Source organism: Malaclemys terrapin, chromosome 1 (assembly GCF_027887155.1).
Source record: "Malaclemys terrapin pileata isolate rMalTer1 chromosome 1, rMalTer1.hap1, whole genome shotgun sequence".
NCBI lineage: Eukaryota > Metazoa > Chordata > Testudines > Emydidae > Malaclemys > Malaclemys terrapin.
Genome location: NC_071505.1, coordinates 237,453,433 through 237,476,020, shown reverse-complemented (window position 1 = coordinate 237,476,020; position 22,588 = coordinate 237,453,433). Strand labels below are relative to the sequence as shown.

General features: G+C 40.9%; 1 protein-coding gene across 3 annotated transcripts in view; it reads right to left on the bottom strand.

The window, feature by feature from the left end:
* SLC9A2 (solute carrier family 9 member A2) overlaps positions 1-18,302 on the bottom strand; it is a 34,300-nt gene extending 15,998 nt beyond the window's left edge. For all 3 annotated transcript variants that reach the window (XM_054010249.1, XM_054010239.1, XM_054010257.1), the window contains exons 1-4: positions 17,976-18,302; positions 10,578-11,041; positions 7,750-8,000; positions 788-1,005 (exon numbers count right to left, since the gene is read on the bottom strand). In XM_054010249.1, the coding sequence (XP_053866224.1) occupies positions 788-1,005; positions 7,750-8,000; positions 10,578-11,041; positions 17,976-18,240 (1,198 nt within the window). In that variant the 5' untranslated portion in view covers positions 18,241-18,302. The remainder of the gene's footprint in view (positions 1-787; positions 1,006-7,749; positions 8,001-10,577; positions 11,042-17,975) is intronic.
* Between the last annotated feature and the right edge of the window lie 4,286 nt (positions 18,303-22,588).

Here is a 22,588-nt window from a genome sequence, read left to right as displayed (position 1 = left end):
CAAATCCTGGAAACAGTCACATGCTTAACTTTACCTGCATGAGTGATGAAGCCAATGGGTTATTCAAGTGACTAAAGTTAAGCATGTGCATAAATCTTTTCAGGATTGTGGCCCAGAATAGGGGAAGCCAAAAAGACTCTTTAAAGGGTTTGTTTCTTCTCAACATACAGAAGACACTTTCTTCTTTTCTGGTTTAAGAACCATATAACACAGTAAACAGAAATTTAACTATGGTATCCCCCATTGTAATGCTATTGGTATTTCTGATCATGACTGAATTGGGATAAACATACAAGACATTAACTAACTCTTATTTGTTTCCTTTTTGCAATGCTGCCAATAATTTGGGGAATTTTTCTTTCGTTTTCTGTTTATTTTTAAACCACTTTCAAATAAAATGCTTGTGACAATGATGACGCTTTAGTTTCAATATGGTTACGGGAATATATGGACTCCTACGCATTTCATGAGCACAAGACTGAGCTGAAAGTAATCTTTGGAAAGCAGACTAACCTCTTTGAAATAAAGGACACTTAAATGTAAGGAGACCTACTGTGACCTACTGAAACTCAGCTTTATCAATCCCTAGAGCTCTGACCTGAAGTCTCCTGCCAATAGTGAGGAAAAAAGTTATTAGTCTCCCATATCCAGCACAAGCAGATATTCAGCTTTCCCCTATCCTATGCAGATTAGCTATTACTTCTTCACAGGTCCTGTGCCACAAAAGATGCACATTTCACTTGTAAAGAATGCTCAAGAACAAAGTTGGATGTCAAGACTTTCTTACCCAGTGCACGCCAGATCAAACAGAAGAGGAGGGTGAAGCTAACAAAGGCCCAATTCCATTCATGGTTTTTTCCAATCGTGGACACTCCCATGAAAATAAAGATCAGGGTCTCACTGACACTGCTCAGCATCTTCATGAAATACTTTATGGTTGTGTAGGACTTCTGGGAAACATTCTCCTCCACATACTTATTCATGGTCATGGCACAAGCTGTTATCCTGCAAAGTTAAAAGTTAGTGTTTAGTTTATGTTTTAAACCCATTCATCTAAAGAGAACACTATTGCAATGTTCAGCTAGGAAGGGCTCCCTTTGATATTGGTCGTCTCTTAAATAAAAAGCATAATTAAGTCTACCAACTACCTATTTTCAATTATATATGTAGAATGTATTTATAGAGGGGTTTTTTTCATGGAGGTGTGTTTTCTAAAGAAGTGTTAGTGTGGAGAACCTTTTCTCATAGGCTGATCCACACCGCCAAAATGAAAGGCCCTCTGCAGGGTCACTCAAGATTCTAATGCTGAGCTTACAAAACAACCCCTTCAAAGAAGCACAAAGCAAGACATCACACCTGTCCTTCAGCATACGTACGTTGCCAGCATGAGTGAGTGAAATGGGGATGCTCGGTACAATCATCCAACGTATGAGGGAGGAAGCAAGGCTTACTAAGACAGACATAGACAGCAAGGGCCAAGGACCTAGCAGTTTCTCTCTATTAAAGAACAACATCCATATTTCTCCCTTATTCCTCCGTGTCCTCTGATAACAAGTATTTCTATGTCCTTGTCCATGATGGTCATAACTCAGTATAATGATCTATTTCTGTTCATGGACTGACTCTGAGTAGGAAAGAGATGACAGGGGCCTTGGGTAAAAGGCTCAAAAAGGTCTCAGTGATTTAGGTACCTAAGTTCCATTTTCAAAAGTAACTTAGGCACTCAGAAACCTAAATTTCACTGAAAGTCAATGGGACTTTGACTTTGAAGGAGTGACACTTTGATTTCTGATTTCAATGGGATTTAGGCTCCTAGAAGCTTTTAAAAATCCCACTCAGTACCTATCTGCATCTTTAGGCAACTAAATACCTTTAAAAGTCTGGCTGAAAGTCACATTTGAAAATGGGACTTAGGCGCCTAAGTCACTTAGGTAGTTTTGAAAATTTTACCCCTTGTCTACAGAAGGACTTCAGCTGCCAGCGTAGCTGCCCCAGGGCAAATCCCTGATAATGCATGGCTATGTTTTATTGGTACAGGATGATTGGAACCAATGTGGTTTAATTCCAGCCTCAAAACCACAGTAAACTACACTTGTACTAATCATACTGCACCACTGAAAACCATGGGGAAAGTTGAGGTTGTAGTTGCTGACACTTTCTCAAAATGGTACCCTCTCCTACTAAAACTGCTTCTATCATTTCCTGATGTAGCTTGATCTTTTGTCCAGATTCCAATTTCCTTCAGATACTGGGAGACAGTGTTGTTTGCTCTGGATGAGAAAGACTAATAGCTGAATATATTAAGTCCTTGACTCCTCTAGGATCCCTTGTCACAGCCAAAGCCATAAGTGGCTGATGAGTCTTACCCCAGCGTGGGGAAATCCAACTCTTCCCTCTCCCCATGACAGGCATGATGGAGACTGGAGGGGCAGGGCTGGAGCACAGTGTGCTCTGCTGATCCCATGAGAGTGCAGTATGATGAGTGGAACTGGAAAAAGAGGGACAGGTTTCAGGAGGGAATGAGTTTAGTGTAGAAATGGGTACCCAAAAATGCAAGTTGGGTGGGGCTAGGGCTAGGCCATTACCATTCACACAACAGATCCTCATTGTTCAATACTGGACCCAGCATGCTTAATAACAATTTCTTTCCTACAATGCTGTCTTCCTGCAATCTCACTTATTGCTAATGAAAAAGAGACCAGTCAGTGCAATCTGGAGCAGCCATTTGGCACCTCTAATGTGCTTTGAGGACTGGCTCTGTCCCCGGACAAGTTGAGGATGGAGGAGGAATAAAGTTAGTTTAGAGCATCCTTTGCATCCCCTGGCCCTCATCTGTGCTGAGCATGAGTTTGACATTGGTGAGGATTGTGTCCAATATCTCCTTATTGTATCCCCAGTGTTTTTATGCAGATGTTGAGTAAAACTGAAACTCAGATGTAGTCTCTGGGTCCCTACAACTGTGGGCTCTTTGGGAAAACAAGCTCGGCATAACAGGCCGGGACCTGTCAGAGAAGAATGGTGAAGATCTCATTCTTCCCTCCTCAACACCTTTGGTTTGGCCTGAACATATTGTCTATGATAATGCAGCCATTGTCTTTTGCCAGGACTCATTAAGATCAGCCTGAGACCAATCCCAGAAGGCTATGTGAAGCAGGGTGTCTAACCAATATAACATTTCACCTTCCTGACTTTCCGATTTATTGGGAAGCCTGACCGTCACAGTGTACAAACTAAACAGAAAATGAAATTAAATGTTAGATTCTATTGATTACCCTCTAAAACTTAATTCTTATCATGATTACAGACATGTAGGAAAGCCCTGCAGCTCCAGGGTGAGTCAGCCAGTTTTGGGAGCAGTTTGTTTTTGGATCCTGAGCTAATGGAGACTCTGTGCACGGATGTCTGAAAAGAATCTGTCACCAGATTAATTTGTCCCTCTGTAACTTAATCCATCTCATATATTTAACCACTAAAATTTAAAGGGACAGCATCCTCATTTTTTATATATTTTTTTCAGTACAATATTACTTTCACTTATTGAATGTCAGTAACTGACTTCATTCTGTAATGTACCGAGATTGAGCAGTGCTATAAATCTTCATTAATCTTCAAATGATGAATATGCTACAATTAGCCAATGTGCAATTTTGCATTTGATAGCTCTTTAGATTAGTTACTTCTATTTGAACAAAAAGTCCTATGTGAGTTTCTTCATTTGGAAAAATGAAATTACAAGACAGCTACCAAACTTCTAAAAGATGCAAAATACAAATATTATTTTAATATTTTCTTTCCAGTGGAGGTTAATATTGTCAACATAATCTGCGAGTGGGAAAGCCTAGGTGTTCTCTTCATTTTGTTTTGTACTTCCTGTTCACATCCAATTTACATGTAGCTCCTGCATTCTTTGCTCTCCGCCTGTTGACTCTGCTATGTTAAAATCAGGAAAAGAATAAAGGACTGATTACCATCAAATTGTATTTTGTCTCCCTTCGACAAATGTAAGTCCATTTGCACAAACAGTGCAGTTTCTGTTGTGGCTGGAATAAACTAGAGCTCTGGATTCAGTCCTCAAGTTTCTTTGACCTACTAAACTTAACTGTAGTTTAAGTGCATGTTTCTTTTAGGCTGTTCATTCATTGTTGCAAAAAAAGAAACTCATATGAATAGTTCTGCTGTTTCACAGCCCTTATAAAAATTATAAACAGAAAATGTAGTATTATCATTTGAGGTGGGACTAGACTGAAAAGTTCAGCTCCACTGCTACTGTTTCTAGTTCATGGTTTTGATACAGGCCCAGCTCTAATTACATCATAATACATTTCCTCGCCTTCAGAAGAGAACACTCTAATAGGCACTATCTAGGAGATGATTAATCCATTACAACCTACTATGTTGATGAGTCATCTGGCCAGGAGTTATAAATGGCTGTTTCAAGGATCATTTGTCCCCATGACAAGTATGTTGCATGGGATATTTTGGGTAAAAGGAAAAGGCATTAACTCCTTTTTTTCCTCTTCTCCTCTGGCTTCAATCAATTTCCCAGCTGCACACAGGTGAGGAGACAGGGTCAATAGATATTATTTATTTGATAATGCTGCATTTTCCTTTCCAGTAATTTACCAGTGCCACAACTTTAATATGTCAGTTTCAGTGTTTCTTTCATTCAGGTAAATGGAAACTGGATTTTAGAAGTTCAGGGCTAAGTATCTGTGATGCATGAAAACCTAGAGCTGAGGGGTGTGGGTAAGAATTTATTTGAAAATAATCTGAAATTAATCTTTGAAACAGCATGTTTTAAATTAGATGTACACAGCCTTCCATCTGCATTGGTACAGTGATTCACTGTTCACTCAGTCATCTCTGGCACCTGCAGCTATCATGTATGCTTCAGACATGTCAACAACCTTTTTCCCAAAATGTAAGGATCCAATACTTTTACCTGGATGATAGAGTAAACACCACCTTCAACCTCATTTTCAAAACAGAGAATACTCTGATTTTCTAAATAATACATTATAGGACTGTTTTGATATTTCATAACTTCTGTCTGGAAGCCACTAGACAAAAGTGGCCGGGGTTTAAAGTCTTCTACAAATGATGAGACATCTGGCAGTGCTGTCTTCTCCGAGCACTCACTGTGAGCCCAAGTCCTGCTGTGGGACTGAACCCACGGCCTTCTAGTCTTTGCTGTTCAAGATGACTAAATAGATGTCAGAGGAAAACCTGGATCTGCTATTAAAATTTTTATTTCAATGCCATACACCATGTGCTTTTCGTGCTTTATTAAATTAAGAGGTAGAATATGCTTTTGCCCTCTGCCCAGTGTATGGAGCAATGCATAGCTGCACTGCCCCCAGGGGCCTCCGCCCATATGCTCAAGGGGGAGAGAGGAAGAATAGATGCACAGTGTCTACTTATCCTATCCACAACTGGAAGGCCCAAGTAGACGCCACAGAAGAATAAAGGGGGAAGGGAGCTTACTCCCCACATGGGCCCACAGGTCAGGCTATAAATGATCGTTATTAATCTATTCCAGAAATGACCAAGCACAGTATTATGGATATGGCGTGTTATGGGAAAGAGTAAAATATTTAATAATAATTAATATGTATATAGTATTATAAATATGAAACAAGTTTAGAGTAAAAACACATTCAAGATATATTTGATGATAAATATTTTGTGGTCAAGTTGGAATATCAAATAGTAATAATACTACCTACTACTTCCTCCATCTTTCATACCCATGCAGGGGCCAATCACATGTTGACACTAGGGTTGTCATAGTAATGAATATTTATCCATACAGCTGTATACTTTCAGTATTATTCTGCACCCATGTGCTTATTCCATTTAAACATGTTAGGAGACATGCAGTATAATTAGTTTTATATTAGGCTCACAGTGTCCAGTTCAGCATTTTCATGCAAACTATTATGACTTTTTTATATAATGCTTCACTTCCTTTTTTGATATGGGAGCCCTTTAAGTACATGATCATATGCTGCCAATGACATTTGACTAAGAACAGGAGGAAACTGGAAACCACACAAATGCTATGAATAGCAACCAGTGGAAGAGATGGGTCATTTCAGAACTAGGTCAAATTGGATTCGTATGTTACTTTATTTCGGTTCATATCTGAGAAAGAAACACATGCACCCTTCAGTTCCTTATGTTCATTAGCATGCCTTCCGCTTCTTTTTCTTCTGCTTTTTGGGGGTGTGGAGAATATTTCTATGTTTATAGTACTTAAATAATTAGGGTTGTTTTCCCCATTTAATTGCTTCTTAGCCCTGGAAAAACTTAAATTACCACATCTGTGATAAATAAACAATTCTGTCTTCAATCAGATACTAGAAAAGGTTCTAAAAACAACAAAAATTTCACCAAATATTAGAAATACTAAGTAGTAACTTTTAAGTTTCATAAAATGTTATCGCTTCTAAAACCTGACTGCCTCATGTTTGTCACTAGAACAATGCAATACTTAAGTGAAAGAAGATTGTTCTTTACACAATATTGCTTGAATCACAATAAACTGTTTTAATTTATTTGATGTCATGATGGTCTTTTCTAAAACTTAGGTCATTACAGGTCATTTATGCAGTACAGGAAGGGTGTCTTAGTTCTTCCTATTGAAGTGCTATGCGGGAGCACTATAATACTTTTATCTGTCAGAAATAACAGAGAAAATATTATTGTTGTATGTAATTACACACACACACACACACACACACACACACACACCCAAAGGGTTAGATTCACAAAATGACTTAGGAGCCTAACTACCACTATAGGTGCCTAAATTCAAGAAACAGGCCCGCTGGGATTCACAAAGCCCCTGCTTAGCTGCCTCCAAGCCCTATAGGCATTTAAACAAGCTCAGCACCTAATTTTTTTGCAGTAAAAGTTCCCTAGGTGCCTATGTTTCTGCATGTGCATTGCAGCCCCATGCCAGGTATCTGGACACATAAGTCACAGAGCAATTCATGAACTGGTGAAAGAAATGCACTCTTATGCGGCCAAATTCAATAATCACACTCAGAGTTCGCATGCCAGACTGGGCCCCTATAGACAAGCTTATACAAAACAGCGGGGGGGCAGGGGGAAGGAGAAGGAGGATGACCATCTTTCGCATAACTTAGAGCAGCAGTTGGGATACAAACCCAGGAAGTGTGAAACCCCTGGTGCAAGTTCCCACTCTACCTGATGGGGAGAAGGAAATTGAACTGGGCTCTGTCACTCAGGTGAATGCCCTAGCTATAGGGCTATGGGATATTCTGCTTCAGTCTCTCCTGCTGAACCTGTTCCGTGGTGAATAAACAATTTGAAAAGTCACAGGGCCAGAGAGAGAGAGAGAGAGAGAGAACACTAGCATGAGAATTGCCAGGAACGGCAAACCACGGACACTGGGAGCTGCACGGGGCCGTGCCTGTGGACGGCCAAAGTTAGCAAAATGTCTCGCAGCCCGCAATCAGATTACCCTGATGGGCCGCAGGTTGCCCACCACTGATCTAGCCCCAAGAAGCAAAGATCAATGGTTATTACTCCCAATTTAGTAAATGGGAGTTTTTTCATTTAACATTAATGGAACAGCATTGTCTCCATTCACCAGTACTTATTCAAACAACTAAGTACTACTCATTCTGAGGTACAGGCTGCAGAATCTAGCCATCACTGATGTCTGGCTTTGCACTGCCATTTGGTGCTATTATTACTAAAGTACCTTTTTTGTATACTTACGCCATAATGCCTGAGAGGTGAAACATTTCAGCTGTTATGTATGACAAGTAACTGTAGAGGAAGACAAAAAGTGGCTCAATCACTCGGATTTTATGGGTGAAACGGGTTGTAAATGCTGCCACAAATCCCAAAAAGATTCCAATCAACACTCCACCGATCCCCACCACAACGAATTTAGCAATTCCAGCAAATACATCAATGGTCTCAATTGTGGGCATCTGGCAGAAAGTCTTGAACAAATTGTACAGGACCTACAGAGAAAAGAAAGCACATTTTCAGAAGCCTTTCCAATTCCTCTCAGTGTCACTGTAGTCCTGCATTCTAATGGAAGATTTTGTATTTTTGTCTTTACCTTGAATTCACTTTAAAAATATGCTAAATAATTAATAATCAACTTATATACTTATAATATGTATATATATACTATTTTTCATCCATAGATCTGAAAGTACTTTACAAAGGGGGACAAATATCAATATTCCTGTTTTGCAGATTGATTTTGCAGACACTGAGGTACAGAAAGGCAAACTGACTCAATCAATTTCACCCAGCAGGTCATCGGCCACGCCAAGAATAAAACCAAGTTTTCCAGATTGATGCAAATTCCTGTGTCCCACCTATGCTGCCAATCATTTTCAGACTTCCTAACTTCACACTTTCCCTGCCCAAGGCAAGATTTTTCAGACTCAAATTGCAAAAAGAAAAGAAAAGAAAAGAAAAGAAAAGAAAAGAAAAGAAAAGAAAAGAAAAGAAAAGAACGATTTGTTTGATCACTAGTAAAATCAAGTAATTTCATTAGACATTTGAGGCTGTGGGACAACAGGTCTGAAAACATATCTGCTCAGCCGAACTGTGACAGATGCAAACCCTAAATGGCCACAATGCCTCTTGCTCCTGCCAAGTTCTGTTTAGAACAATATGCAATGTGATCACCTGGGTTATATTTTAAATATAATCAACTGATTAGAACTGTGCAAAATCATAACCAGAAGCCATGAGTAGGTCCAATGGCAAGCTACTGGGCCTTCTAACGATCATTCCGATGTCTTTAAACACTCACTGCCTCTGAAGCGGAACTGAATTGATTATAAACTCCCATTGACTGCAGATATTCTGACTCCGGAACATTTCTGGATAAAAATAGAAGCCCAAACAAAGTATAAAACAGACCAACAAGAGACTTCAAAAGAGCTGCAAGGTGAAGTTGTTAGCATGGTCAGCCCATCTGCTGAATCAGGCCAGTTGGCCTCATTCGGTAGATCCATAAATTGTGTTCTCTGTATCTGACCCCAGGAGGCTCAAAATCTCTGTGATAAATGATTTCTTTAGAAGCAGGTAGGCAAACATGAAGACTGTGCCAAAGATCTGCAGCCTGGTTCCAGCACCACCACTGCAGTGTATGTACAGAATGGTGGGTGGGAGTCAGTGTCATTCTGATCATGGCACACGTATTTCAGGCCTCAAAAACAGTGGGCTTTTTAGCAAAGTGTGCTCATCTGTGTTTAGGTTAGATGCTGTTCGAACTGAAAAAGTGATTGTTTTTGTTGAAAACAATTACACAATGAGAAGGCTCCATATAAATACGAAGACCAGCCATTCCCCAAATATTGATGCAAACCGAAACACCTTTGCATGAATGATTGTTAAGATAGGCATAGACATGTCTGAACCAAACAGCAATTTGGAATTGGAATTAATATTTGCTTGCGCTGTTTTTGCAGTACTGTGTTTGGCCAACCCTAATACCATCATAGACATGATAGAGAGATTCAACTATAAACTAACAAGAAGAGTCAGGCTTTAAGATAAGCTTTAAAGAGAGGATGTGATTCAGTGGCTTGGAAGGAGGCAACATCAGGTAGATTGGGAAGCGTAAGTGGAAAAACAATATCCCAACTGTGGAGGATCATGGGAAGGGAAAGAAAAATGGCCAATACTGAAGGATCAGATAGAGTGGATGGGGGATATGAGGTCAGTGAGATAGACTGTAGATTTTTAAACGTTTAAAAATCAGGAAGACAACTCATTGTTGAATTAGGAGATGAATAGGAAGCCAGTGATGGAGAAAAGAGAAAGCGATGGTTCTAATTCATGGAGCTGTCTGGCCCTTATGACGTGGAAAACTGGAGTTACATTGATCATAAAACAGGACATTACAGGAATGATGACAGGAGATTATTTATACATGGGTAAGGATTTCAGGAGAGATAAGGCCAGGTAAGAAGAAATGCCAGTAATATTCGAGATACATTGACAGCAGATTTACACATGGGGAGGTGGATGGCTCAGGGAAAGGGTAATGGGCTCTGCAGACTTTCATCTCTAGGTCAGCATAAGAAATTCAGCTCAGCTGGTTAATCATTAGACATCTGATGGCTGCTTGGTGTCCTATAGGAAATAAGTTGGTGATCTCAGTGCAGCTCCAACTGGGCAGGTGCCCACATCAAATTAGCACTAATTGGAAACTGGGCTTATAGTCTCCATGTGATTTGCACTATTTCTGGGTGTATCCATGAGAATCCATGCTGAACACCTCTTCTCTCCTCCTCTCCCCCACAGACACTTCTGCATCTGGGGAAAACCTCTAAATTGTTATTAAAAATCTGACAGAATTCAATGATAAATACCTGAAGACTTCCGATATTAAAATCTATGAAATATTTATATGCCTCCATTAAATATTAGCATGTAGGTCTAGTGTAAAGAAAGAATTTGATAAACTGGCTTTGGCTCTCAGTAGATAGTGACAACTAGCTAGAAAGCCATATGGCATGATGGTGCCATGCAGTCAAGTAGCAGCAACAATAGTTGTTTATATAGTAACTTACCACTGTTATGGCATCATTCAGCAGAGACTCTCCGAACACTAGGATGTAAAGCTGTTCATTGACATGAATATTTTCAAAAACAGCCAGCACTGCAACAGGATCCACGGCTGAAATCAAGCTGCCAAAGAGCAGGCTCTGCAGCAAAGTGATATCGGTCAAGCCAAATATTTCAATCTGGCAAATCCCAAAGAGGGAAAGCCCAATGCCAATAGAATTCCAGAGTGTGCCCACTACAGCATACCAGAATATGGTACCAAAGTTCTCAAAGAACAGACGAGTCGGCATGAAATATCCAGCATCGAGTACAATCGGTGGAAGGAGATACAAGAAAAAAACATCGCTCTTCATTGCAGGTGGGGACTTTTCCTCGGCTCCAAAAATAATTCCACCCAGTAGTAATCCAACCAGAATAAGGAGGCAGCTCTCAGGCACGATGGAGGGCAACTTGTAATAGAGATGAAAGCCTTCAAGGGGAGTTCAAAACACAAGAATGTAAAATAGTTACTTCTCCAGAATCTACAAGCAAATTATGTTGTTGTATTCTTTATACTAAAAAAATAATAATCACATGATAACTTTATTTTCACTTCAAAGAAACATTCAGAAAAGCAGAAAACAAACACACATAATCTCATTGTGCAGCAAGAGGTGGGGATAGAATACAGGTCCTGTTTGGCAGATATGTAGATTTGATATCATCTCCCAACCTACCCATTCACCAGGCAAATCCAGACCATGCAGTAAATACACACATAAATGAGCAGTAAGAGATCTGACTTGACATTTGTGCACAAGTTTACCATGGCTGTGCACACAGTTGTGGTAATTGTGCACTCTAATTAGGCAAGAAGCCACTTAACATTTTGCATTCACAATTCTTAAAATCTGGGCCTTAGTGCCTCATTATTTCACAATTCTACTGAACACCCAGTGTGCTGTCTGCTGTACAAATACATAGAAAAATTCTTGGAAGAGATTTTCAGTGGTGACCTAAAGGTTCTATAACCTATAGGCCAGGGCCAGATTAAGGTAGGGCTTTAGGGGCTGCATCCCCATCCCCACCCCACCCCCATTCCACCCGACCCCACACCCACTCCAATCCCTTTCCCCAAGCCTCCACTCCTTCCCTGCCTCTTCCTGCCCCCGCTCTGCCCCAGCCCCACCTCTTTCTACCCCCACTCTGTCTTCCCCCTCTCCCCCAGTGCCTCCTGCAACCTGCTGAACAGCTGATCGTGGTGGGTGGGAAGTGATGGGGAGGGAGCTGATCCGTGGGGCTGCTGGTGGGTGCTGATCACCCACTATTTTTTTCCTATGGGTGCTCCATCCACAGAGCACCCACGGAGTCAGTGCTTATGACTCATTCTATTTAGAAAATAGTTTTTTTTCCCCTTGCAAGTGTATTTCTTCTGTTTCATTTTTCCTCCAAAATATCAAGAATGTCAAATCTGATCAGACTTGGCTTCGCTGGAGGATCTGTTGAGGACTCAGGGCTCTTTAGATAGCCCCTCTCATTCTTAATGCACGGGATGGAGAAGTTGAATCTTTAACAAATACATCAAGAAAGTGTTCTTCAGTCACTGACGTTTAATGGCTGTTAACATACACACAATTTTTTAAACAGCCTGACTCTAAATCCCTTCCCCTCTCAGACAAGTATTTACACACACAAATTGTACCAATTTCACTATATTAGTATAGTTAAACCAGTACAATCCCCCTAATGTGGGTATAGTTACACTGGGATAAAGGGCTATATTTCTATAGCTATTCCCATACAGGAAGGGGAATAAGCTAAACCAGTATAAGGGCTTGTCTACACTTGTCTAATGACTTCAGTGAAGACACTACCTATGCTACCGGGGGGTTTCTCCCATCAGCATAGGGAATCCACCTCCCCAAGAGGTGGCAGCTAGGTCAACAGGAGAATTCTCCTGTCAACCTAGCACTGTCTACACCAGATGTTAGGTTGGTTTAATTGCATCACTCGAGGTATAGAATTTTCATACCCCTGAGCAACTATACCAACCAAATTTCCTTCTGTACACCAGGCCTTAGATGCCTTTATAGAGACATAACCACATCTCTACTCCAGATGGTACTGATTTAACTATTTCAGTAAAACTCACACCCACAAACAAAATAGTTAATTTGGTACAAAAACTTTGTGCACACCAGGCCTCAGTTGCCCAACTTTTGATTTTGTGGCATATTTCACTAGTTTTCTGGTCCTCATAGAGTCGTCCAGGGTAGACAAAGGGTGTGGGTAGATGAATAGTGAATGTGTGGCAAGCTGGGGTGTAAATCTAAGTCACGCTAGCACACTACAAGCTAAGTATCTGTATGGATCTTGGTACCATGAACTATAAGTTCCCTAGTGCACTTTGATCTACTCCCATTTCAAACAACACTAACTGTGCGTCTAGACAAGCCCCATGTCTGAATTTCTTGTGTAAAAAGCAAACAGAAAAAAACTACAAACAAAAACCTTACAGGCGTTTTTTATTATACACCATAAAGATATTTTTAAACTAAAAGGGCACAAGCATAATTATTTTTTTCTGTTACAGGGTACCAATATAGCAAATTTGCCCTCCAAAATATATCTAGCTCACGTCAATTCAGATTTTTTTTTTTAATTTCAAGAATAAGAATCTGAATGAATGTGGAAGAGCTGTCAAACCCACTCAGTATAACCTGCAGTAGGACACCTCCAGTTTGCTGCTTGGTCACAACAGGTGAGGGCTTTAAGGGACATGAGAATGAGCCATTGGGGACCATAGGTGGTGCTTTGCACCTTCCAATCAGTTCCATGTTGAATTGTCATGCTTCGTACTGGTTTCTGCCATGACAGAAGACCAAACTTTCCAATAAAGAGAGTGAAATCTCACCTGACCCCTACAGTCAAATTTCACAAGTTTCTGGAGCTTGCTCCTCCCAGAAGGATTTCAATTTTTCCTGCTAGTTATAGCCCTGCATACTTGTCATGATCAACTGAATCAAAAATTTTCTTTCTGACACCTGGATTCTGCACAGGTAATATAAAATCACAACTATGCCTTTATTGCTGCAGGGTGGAGAGCCGGCAATTCCTAGCTTTCATGAATTACCTTTCATTGTGCATCTGTATTTTCACAGGCACAGTAAGTGGAAATATATTGTACTGTGTATACAAAGACATTGAGCTAGGTTTACTGAAACTAGCAGAAGACAATGGAAACTGCACCTCAGTATGTCAGCATTGGAAAAAAAAGACTTTAATTAATGAAAAGTCCAAGTCTTAGTGATACTGCTATTACTGCCACTTAAAATATTGAAAACTGGTTAAAGGAGATGTGGGTAACATTTACAAAAGTGACCAAGTGATTTAGGAGCCTAAGATCCATTTCCAAAAGTGACCGTCAAGATCCAAAAAGGGACTGAGGTGCCTAACTGCCACTTCAGATGCCCAGGTCCAAACTTTAGATCTTCAAAACCTCTGCTCAGCTAATTAACCCTGGAGGTGCCTAAATTTCTGCTGGTGCAAATGTGTAAAGTCACTGAAGTCCTACCACTGCAAATCTGCTCAACAGCTAAACTCTGGCAGATTTTCAAACTAAGCATTCCCCTGTCTAGCCTGCCTGTGGGGCCCAATCCAGTAGGCATTCTCAGAGCACACCTACACCCCACAAAAGACATCCAAAAGGAGGCTCCCCTAGTGGTTAGAAATCCCCACCCTGTCTAATTTGAAGCAGAGATTTGAAGCCAGATCTCCCTCAGAAATGCCTTAATAACTGAGTTATAGAGCTATTTGGGATGGTGCTCTCTCAATTTCTCCTCTGGAAGCTGTTCCACTGGGTATAAATAATTAAGTATTCTTTGGGCCATAGAGAATGACTTCATAGGCCCACTTTGTATAAAATATTTAAATATTCATTGGAGCAGGGACTGGAACCTGCTCTCCCAGGTGAATGCACTGACCACTAGGCTATGGAGTCATTCTCACACTTTCTCTAGCCCACTTTTGGAAATTTTACCCCTTAGGCCCAATCCTGTAGTTATTATTAATACAAAGTAAAGCTGGTGGGACATGAAAAAGCTAATTTCATGAAAAAATTGAAAGGTAGAAGTTGTTTTAATTGCCGAGAGTTCAAAGTGTACGCATTTTTCAGTTTTGTTTTATTTTTTAATTTGTCATGAATTTTCTTCAGGAATGTTTCAAAACGTTTATCAGAAAAAGTATCAAATGCCTTACTGAAATAGACTCTCTAAAATTAAAACTTTTGAAAACCATTTCAATAACACATTTGATTAAAAAAATCTGATTTTTTAAATGCATGGAATTGCTCATAAAAACTGAAACATTTTGGTAATATCAATAGTTTAAAAAATTATTTTGAAAAAGACCATTGTTTTCATTCTGCGATGGAAGAAAACAAAAACCTTTGTGAAACAGCATTGTGTCAAAATTCTCATTTTTCACTCAGAAAGCTCAGATTTTAGATTATGTGTTCTCTTACTCTTTCTGATCTACAGTGACCAGATGCCACCCAGGCCCTCTGAAACCTTCCAGATGAAAACACTGATGAGATCGACAAGTTCTCTGCGTAGCATTTTGGCTACAACAAAACTGCATATTTTGACAACACTACATATAGTCAAAAATATTCTGACCAGCTCTAGTAATTACAGCACATTTAAATATACTTGGCCTTCAGGTTCATGAAGTTCTGTTCATATGCAATGGGAGGTTATGAAATTTGATCATATCCTATGCGCTTGAGTAATTTTTGAAAGGGTCTTATTGTTTAGTGCATTTTTTTAATAAAGCAATGTTCTGTATTACTGATAATGCTTTAGATTATTACATCTGAAAAAGTTTTTAAAATCTACTTTACTCCTCACAGTTTATGCAGTTTGTTTACTTTTTGCATTGCATTTATCTTAGAAAATAAAATTAGACTTGTCTTTTTCACCTTCTGGAGTCTTAAGCATTAACAAAGCACTGCAAACAGTCCACAAGAATATTTATGTTTTTAAAATGACATCATTGGAATTATAAAAACAATCACAGAAATATTTCCATTGGTCTTAGCTTCTGCAAGACTTTTTATTACAAAATCTAAATTTTGGCCTAAATCAACTTTACAGTACTCTTTTAAATGAGGAGAGATGGATACAAAACAAATGGCATATGTTTATATCAGGCGATTAGTTGTAATACATTGGTGTTCTATATATCAAAATTAAATATATAGACCCTGAACCTGCAAACCTTTATGTACATGCTTGAGGTTAACCACATAAGTAGTCCCATTGGACAGAACCTCAACTGATGTAATTGCAGTAGTTCTGTTCAAGTCAAGGAGACTATGCTTAAAGTTAAGCACATGCTTTAAGTATTTGCAGGAACAGAGCTATATGGCTACTAAGCAGAATGATAGCTAATTTGGCTCAATAAGTAGTTATCCACACGAATGTATTCATAGTTTTCAGTGAAATGTGTGATACAAAAAAAAGGCATTTGAAGTCAAACAAACATGGTAATGGTATGTTTTCCCATTTATTCCTCAAAGCAGGTTCTTCCAGACTAAGATTCTCCAGGACTGCTTAGAAAGAAACTTAGTTAAAAAGAATTTCATCATTTATACATAGTCTTACTGATTTTTACACAATTCCTAAAATCCTTTGTTTTCCAGATCACTCTGTTACTAGTTTTAGTTTTCATATTTTATTGTAACAAGAAATAAAACAGTTAATTCAAAAACAAAAATATATTTCCCTAATAAAGAGAACACAACACCGTGGAACTATGCAATACAAACTTTTCCCACATCAAAGAATGAATGACCTTTCTAACCACTCAGTGTTTCTCATCTTTCAGGAACTATTCACAGGACATAGCTGAGTGGTTAAAAAAAAAAAAAAAAAAATACTAAGAGGAGGCTTAATCCACACTGATTAACATGTTTGTTTGCTTTCCATCAGTCCCTTGCCATAAATTTTCTTTAGCTGAAATTCTTTATTAAAGATAAATTATATAATTGCCTACCATTATGTACTGTAATATTTTATGGAAAGGAATAGTGTTCATAGACTGTTCTTGTAAATATGTATCTAGAGACTCTAGGGAATGTGTTTCATGTATACACAGAAGGATGAATGAAACTGTAAGTTTTTTAGTGCTACATTTTTAATATTTTGCAACCAAATGCTTTAAGCTTTACATTTTGTTTAGGCCTATTATGAGGGACATTTTCTAATGGTAATTCAATCTAATGTTCTCGTTCATACTGTTTCTCTTGAAGAAGCAAAAAATTTTTTGCTAAATCATGCCAAAGGCTTCAAATTACATCACTAAGCAATAGAAGAAAATCCCCCTAATGGTCACTTGTCAGTAACTCTAAAAGTCAGCTACCACTCTGTACCTGACCTATCAGTCCTCATTTTCAAAGGAAATCTTCACAACACCTTCAAAATATGAGCCTGGGGTTTCATTCATAACTTTGCTAGACACTACCAATCAAGGACTGGAAGAGATGCTGGATTTATGATTAACTGCAACAATGTACAACCCACTAACAACCCCTCACAAACTGCCTTTCCCGACCTTTTGCATTTTACCCATGAAGGGATGTAAAAGGGACATTTCACTTGGAAAAGTTCCTTAAATATGCTAAACAATCTGTTTCACCTTGTATTTAACTGTGACACTCTGAGCCCTTTCCCATACCTGAAGAAGAGCTACAAAGCTTGTCTCTCTCACCAACAGACGCTGGTTCAATAAAAGATATTATCTCACCCACCTTATCTTTCATCTGAGGAGTTTTCACTGAACTTATCACACTGAAAGGTAATTCACAGTGACTTGCGTCTATTTTAGTAAATCAATGTTATTCACTGTTTGTCTTAAAAAACCAAGCAGGGTCATAGTGAAAGCCACTGTTAAGTTAAAATCTAGAATCTAGGTGGGTGTTTGCCCAATAAACAATTAGGGAGTACATGTATAAATGAAGACATAACTTGGGGACTTTCTCTGCTTTTCAGGGATTTCTGAACAGCAGTAGAACTCTGAGTGAGAAGTAGCCTTATGTATCCGCATTCTCACTACCCCTCGGTGTATAAATAGACAGGGAGGGGCACATTATCTACCCATATATTTGCCCTGTTTTTAACAGTGAAATAAACAGGCAAAGCGTGCATTGCAAGGCTCTCCCTTTGCCACACTTGTAAAGCTCCTGCAGGCAGCTGTCCCCCGCCGGTGAAGTGCACTGGGCACTGCCCCCACCCGCCCGCCGAATGGGCTCCCACCCAAGCTCCCTTTGGCTCACACAGCTCCGCTGGACTCAGGGGCAGTCGCCCAGCCTCTGCCTCCCCATCGGTGCCAGCCCCAAGGCGCGCGGCCGGGCCGGGGGCACTCACCGATCTTGGCCAGGGAAGCCAGCAGGATCCAGAGGGTGATCTCGAAGGGGATCTGCACGTGCGGATAGTCCAGGGTGAAGACATGGAGCCGGGTCTCCTCTAAGGGGGTCCCGCTCGGCGGCTGCAGAGTCCCTGAGCTGCCGGGGTCGAGGCTGGCGGTGCTCATCGCGGCTTCCGAGAAGGCAGAGACCGCTCCGGGCTCCAGGAGCCAGGCGAGGAGGAGGACAAGGGGCCCGGCAGGCAGCCGGGGGCAGCGGCAGCCCATGGCGCGGCTTGTCAGGGTCCCCCACCGCCACTCAGAGCATGATCCCCTCTGCCGGGCCGAGCCCCGCTGCTGCCCCGCTCCCGGGGACGTGCCAAGCCTCCCTCCCCGGGCTCTGGATGCGCCCCGCCCCGCTCCCGCTGCCCCTTGCTGCTCACCTGGGCCCCTGCCCGGGCCGCCCCGCGCACCCCTTCATCCCCCAGCCTCCGCCTCCCCCGGCCGCCTGCCTCTGCCCCAGGGCCAGCCCCGCGCTCGCCCCGGCAACGCCCCTCGGCAGCCGCCCCGGGCACAAGGGCGCTGGCTGCCACCGCGCACCTGCCGCCGGCTCCCAGGGAGCCAGCCCGCTCCCGGCGCGGCAGCCAGCGAGGTGCGGCTGGGCCCAGGAAATAGCCAGCCCCGGCTCTCCGCATCTTGCTGGGCAGGAAAGAAAGCGCCCAAAAGCTCCGTTTGGGGACAATGGGGAGCCGCTAGACAGTCCGATCTGTGCGCGCCGCATGGCAGAGACCCACCCCAGCCGCTGCATTTATGGCACCCTTCTGCCACCTGCCCCAGGATCCTGCCACTGATTCCTCCTCCTGGGACCACCTCACCTGCACTGTACCCACTAGGCTTCCTCCTATTTATACCAACACTCCGAGCTTCTCCCAGCCTTCCCTCATCTGCCAGCGATGAGAAACCAGCCAGGGAAATGTGGAACCCCTCCCCCTCCCAAAAAAAATTATACTGACCCAAGGCCCAAGACAGTATTCAGTCATGCCCCCCCTCCCCGCCTTGGTGATGTCTCCTGGCCCCCATAAGGCTTGAAAGGAGAGACGTCTAGCCTCCTAGTAGAACATTTGCCATTTGATCCTAACCCTGGAAGGTCCCAAGGTCTTAAGATCTTAAGACAGTGACATACATGTATTATGTATGAAAAACAAGCTACCCGCGGCTATTTTAGAGGTTTACATGACTATGTCTGAGTCCTGTACAGTCTGACTCATGGTAACTGGGCCTGATCCTGCAGACATGTATGCATGTGCTGAATTATAACATAACTTTACTACTCATGTGCTTAAAGTAAAGCACATACATAGGCACATTTGCAAAGTAGGGAACCTAAGACATTTGGCTTTACAGGTGGATATTTGCAAAAATAGTCCCAGTGTAGTCTTGTAACTCACTACAATATATTTTAAAAGATCTGAAAATATGTATTGCATATACAGAACACAGGTGAAATATGGTCCTCACTGAAGGCCATGAACTTCAAAGAGATTTGCCATTGACTTCAAAGAGGCCAGGATTTCCTTAAATAGTATGGAATACATTTTTTACTGAGACTTATTGGGATAATCAGCATAACTTTCTTCTGGCTTCCCCACTAATGAGTAATGTAGTATTTCAAAACTCAGACCAATAGAAACGTCATCGTGCACAATCTGGTATTCTCTTGCTCTTAATAGTAGTTTAATGCAAATACCACCAAAGAGAGCAGTAACAGCTCTTTTCTTCCTAACAGTGATGGGGAAAATAACTTTTGCCATGTTTAAATACTTTGTTTTTCATAGGATCTGGGGGAGATGGAGTGAAGATCCTAAATAAAAAGCAGAATTGAATCCTGGCAGTTCTCAATAACTTCAACATCTTTCAAAGTTTGGCCATTGTACTTAAGTTTCTAATAGATTTAAGAGCATATCACTGGGTACCCACATTTGAATTTTTTGGCCATGATGTATCAAAACCAAGGTTTTTTTAGATGAAAGCTATGTATCATCTAGAAAATCAAATGGAAGGAAAAATATGTCTGAATTTCTAGCCAGTCTACAAACATTCCAACTATATGTTGAGTTTGGTAACCTTCTGCAAGAAGCCCTTAGTGTTGCTTTTGTCTCTTGTATTAGGTTCCCTGAATTAAGAGAAGGACTGCTGAGTCTGTTCATACTAAGGAACTCGCCCTGGAAGGAAACATGTATACAGAAAGAAAAGATTGTGCAATGCCAGGAAATACCTCTGTCCATTTGGCCATTTGTAGGGGAAAAGGCCCAGCCTACAAATGAAGCTTGCCACACCCAAGCAACATTACCAAGCCAGATGGATCTATGTTTCTGTGGCTTCAGCACATTACATCAGTTGGAGCAGTATCTTAACAAACTTCCTTGAAAAAGCTGTGGTAAGGAGATGGTGTCCACACCTACCTGTCAAACATCTCTGCACAGAGGGGGGAAAAAACAAAAACAAAAAAACCCTCTATTCACATAACATTGTGGGGTTTAAATCTTTAATGTATCCTCAGCACACCCCTGTGTGGTAGTACAGTACTATCACTCCCCAATGGGGAAGTGAGGCACAGAAAAACTAAATGACTTTCCCAAGGTCACAGGTGGCAAAGTAGAGTCGGGAACCCTCCAATTCTGAGTACCACACTAGCACTCTAAGCACTGGATCATTCTTTCTCTTAGATACAAGTAGAGCTAGTTAAAAGAAATGGCCACATTTGTGTGTGACCTATTTTGTTGACATTTTCTTTTCTTCAAAGTTTGAAAAAATATCAGCCACCTGTTGGTGTGCCAGAGCACAGAGAAGAAAATACAGAGAGGAACATACAAATGCCTACAAGTGTGTACCACTGGATTAGCTAGCAGAATGTGGTAGAACTGTCCCTATCAAAAGATGATCTTGTGAGGTAAACTATTTTTCAGATCTATTAGGACCCAAAGGCTCTATATTGAGTTAATGTAAATATAACTAAGGAGCACATAAGAATGGAAATTGGTATAGGGGAGAGAGGAAGACCGTGGGGGGGGGGTGCGAGGTGTTGTCATAAATCCTGGGACCAGTGATTTACCTGGCTGATAAGAGGGGAGGTGATGAAGAAACATATTGCTACAAGCCAAAGGTGAGAAAAGGGGAAAGGCACTGAAATTGGAGCTGGCGACAAGGGAATTAATGGAAATGGCTATGTTTACATTTATTGTTACATTGACATCTCTATACACATATTTCCTGGATTTGTTTTTTAGGAACAGCAACTGCATTTTTGTGTAATAATGCTGGTATTTAGATAATCCCAGTTAGGCTTTGATGCTCACAGTTTACTGAGATAAATGGGATGGTGCTTTCTCTCTTCCTACAGCCTCTGAACATTAGAGACTTGCTCTGTTGTAATTACCTATCATTTTGGTCACCCACGTTGCCTCCAATCCTGTAACTGGATCTATGTGGGTGGATCTCTGCAACCTTTCAGAGCCCCCTGAGGTCAATGGGGCTCCAGACATAAGGGTCCTTGTGTCCACACATAAAAGCACTTGTAACCATGCACAATCACTGCATTTGTATTTGCTTTTAGAGCAAGGCTGACCACTATGTTATCTTGCCTTGGGTAGCTCTGCACCATTGCACACTATGGTATCTTGCCTTGGGTAGCTCTGCACCATTGCACACTATGGTATCTTGCCTTGGGTAGCTCTGCACCATTGCACACTATGGTATCTTGCCTTGGGTAGCTCTGCACCATTGCACACTATGGTATCTTGCCTTGGGTAGCTCTGCACCATTGCACACTATGGTATCTTGCCTTGGGTAGCTCTGCACCATTGCAGTGCTATTGCAAAAAGAAAGCACTGGCATTGCAGCTGTGCTATTGCAAATGGCCCTTCCAGCACAGTCCAGGAGTGCCCCTGCACACACTCCTTTGGCTACGCTGTGCAATATCTCCTGTGTTCCTGATTATTTTCATGCTTTGAGTAGCTGTCATTTTATACATAAAAATTGTCTGTTTTATAAGGTACAATACAGAAATCTTAAGGCTTTCCTTGTTTAAAAACAATGCAATACTAAATGGTATTTAATTTTACGAACTATGTAGTCATTCCTACATTTTAGATTAAAAAAAAAAAACAACAACTACAGTATTGATTGCTACCTCCGTTTTAGAGAATTGTGCTGGATACCCACAATGCATTAATATTGCAATGGTGAGTATGAGAGAGTGCTGGTTGTGGGCATGCTTAATAGGTTTGCACTGGCCAGGATGGTTAATGCAAAGATTCTGAACAAGTTACGATAGTTCAGTCATACCTTTGCAACAATACATTTCTTTAGTATAGATCGAGGTTTTGATTGAAAAGGATGGATTATTATCAAGCTGACTTTATCTTTACAGTGAAAAAAGATATTCACTTGTTAACATTGTGCTTACTCTTTTTTCACAGTGGCAAAAGATAAACATTTAAAAAGAGAGATTGATCACAATATTGTAGAATTCAGTCATTATTTTCAGAGAGACCCTAAAACCACATGATCTTCCATTTTATTTGCATGTATAATTTTCTCCTAACCTTAAAGCATTTTTCTGGACAGTATCGTTGTG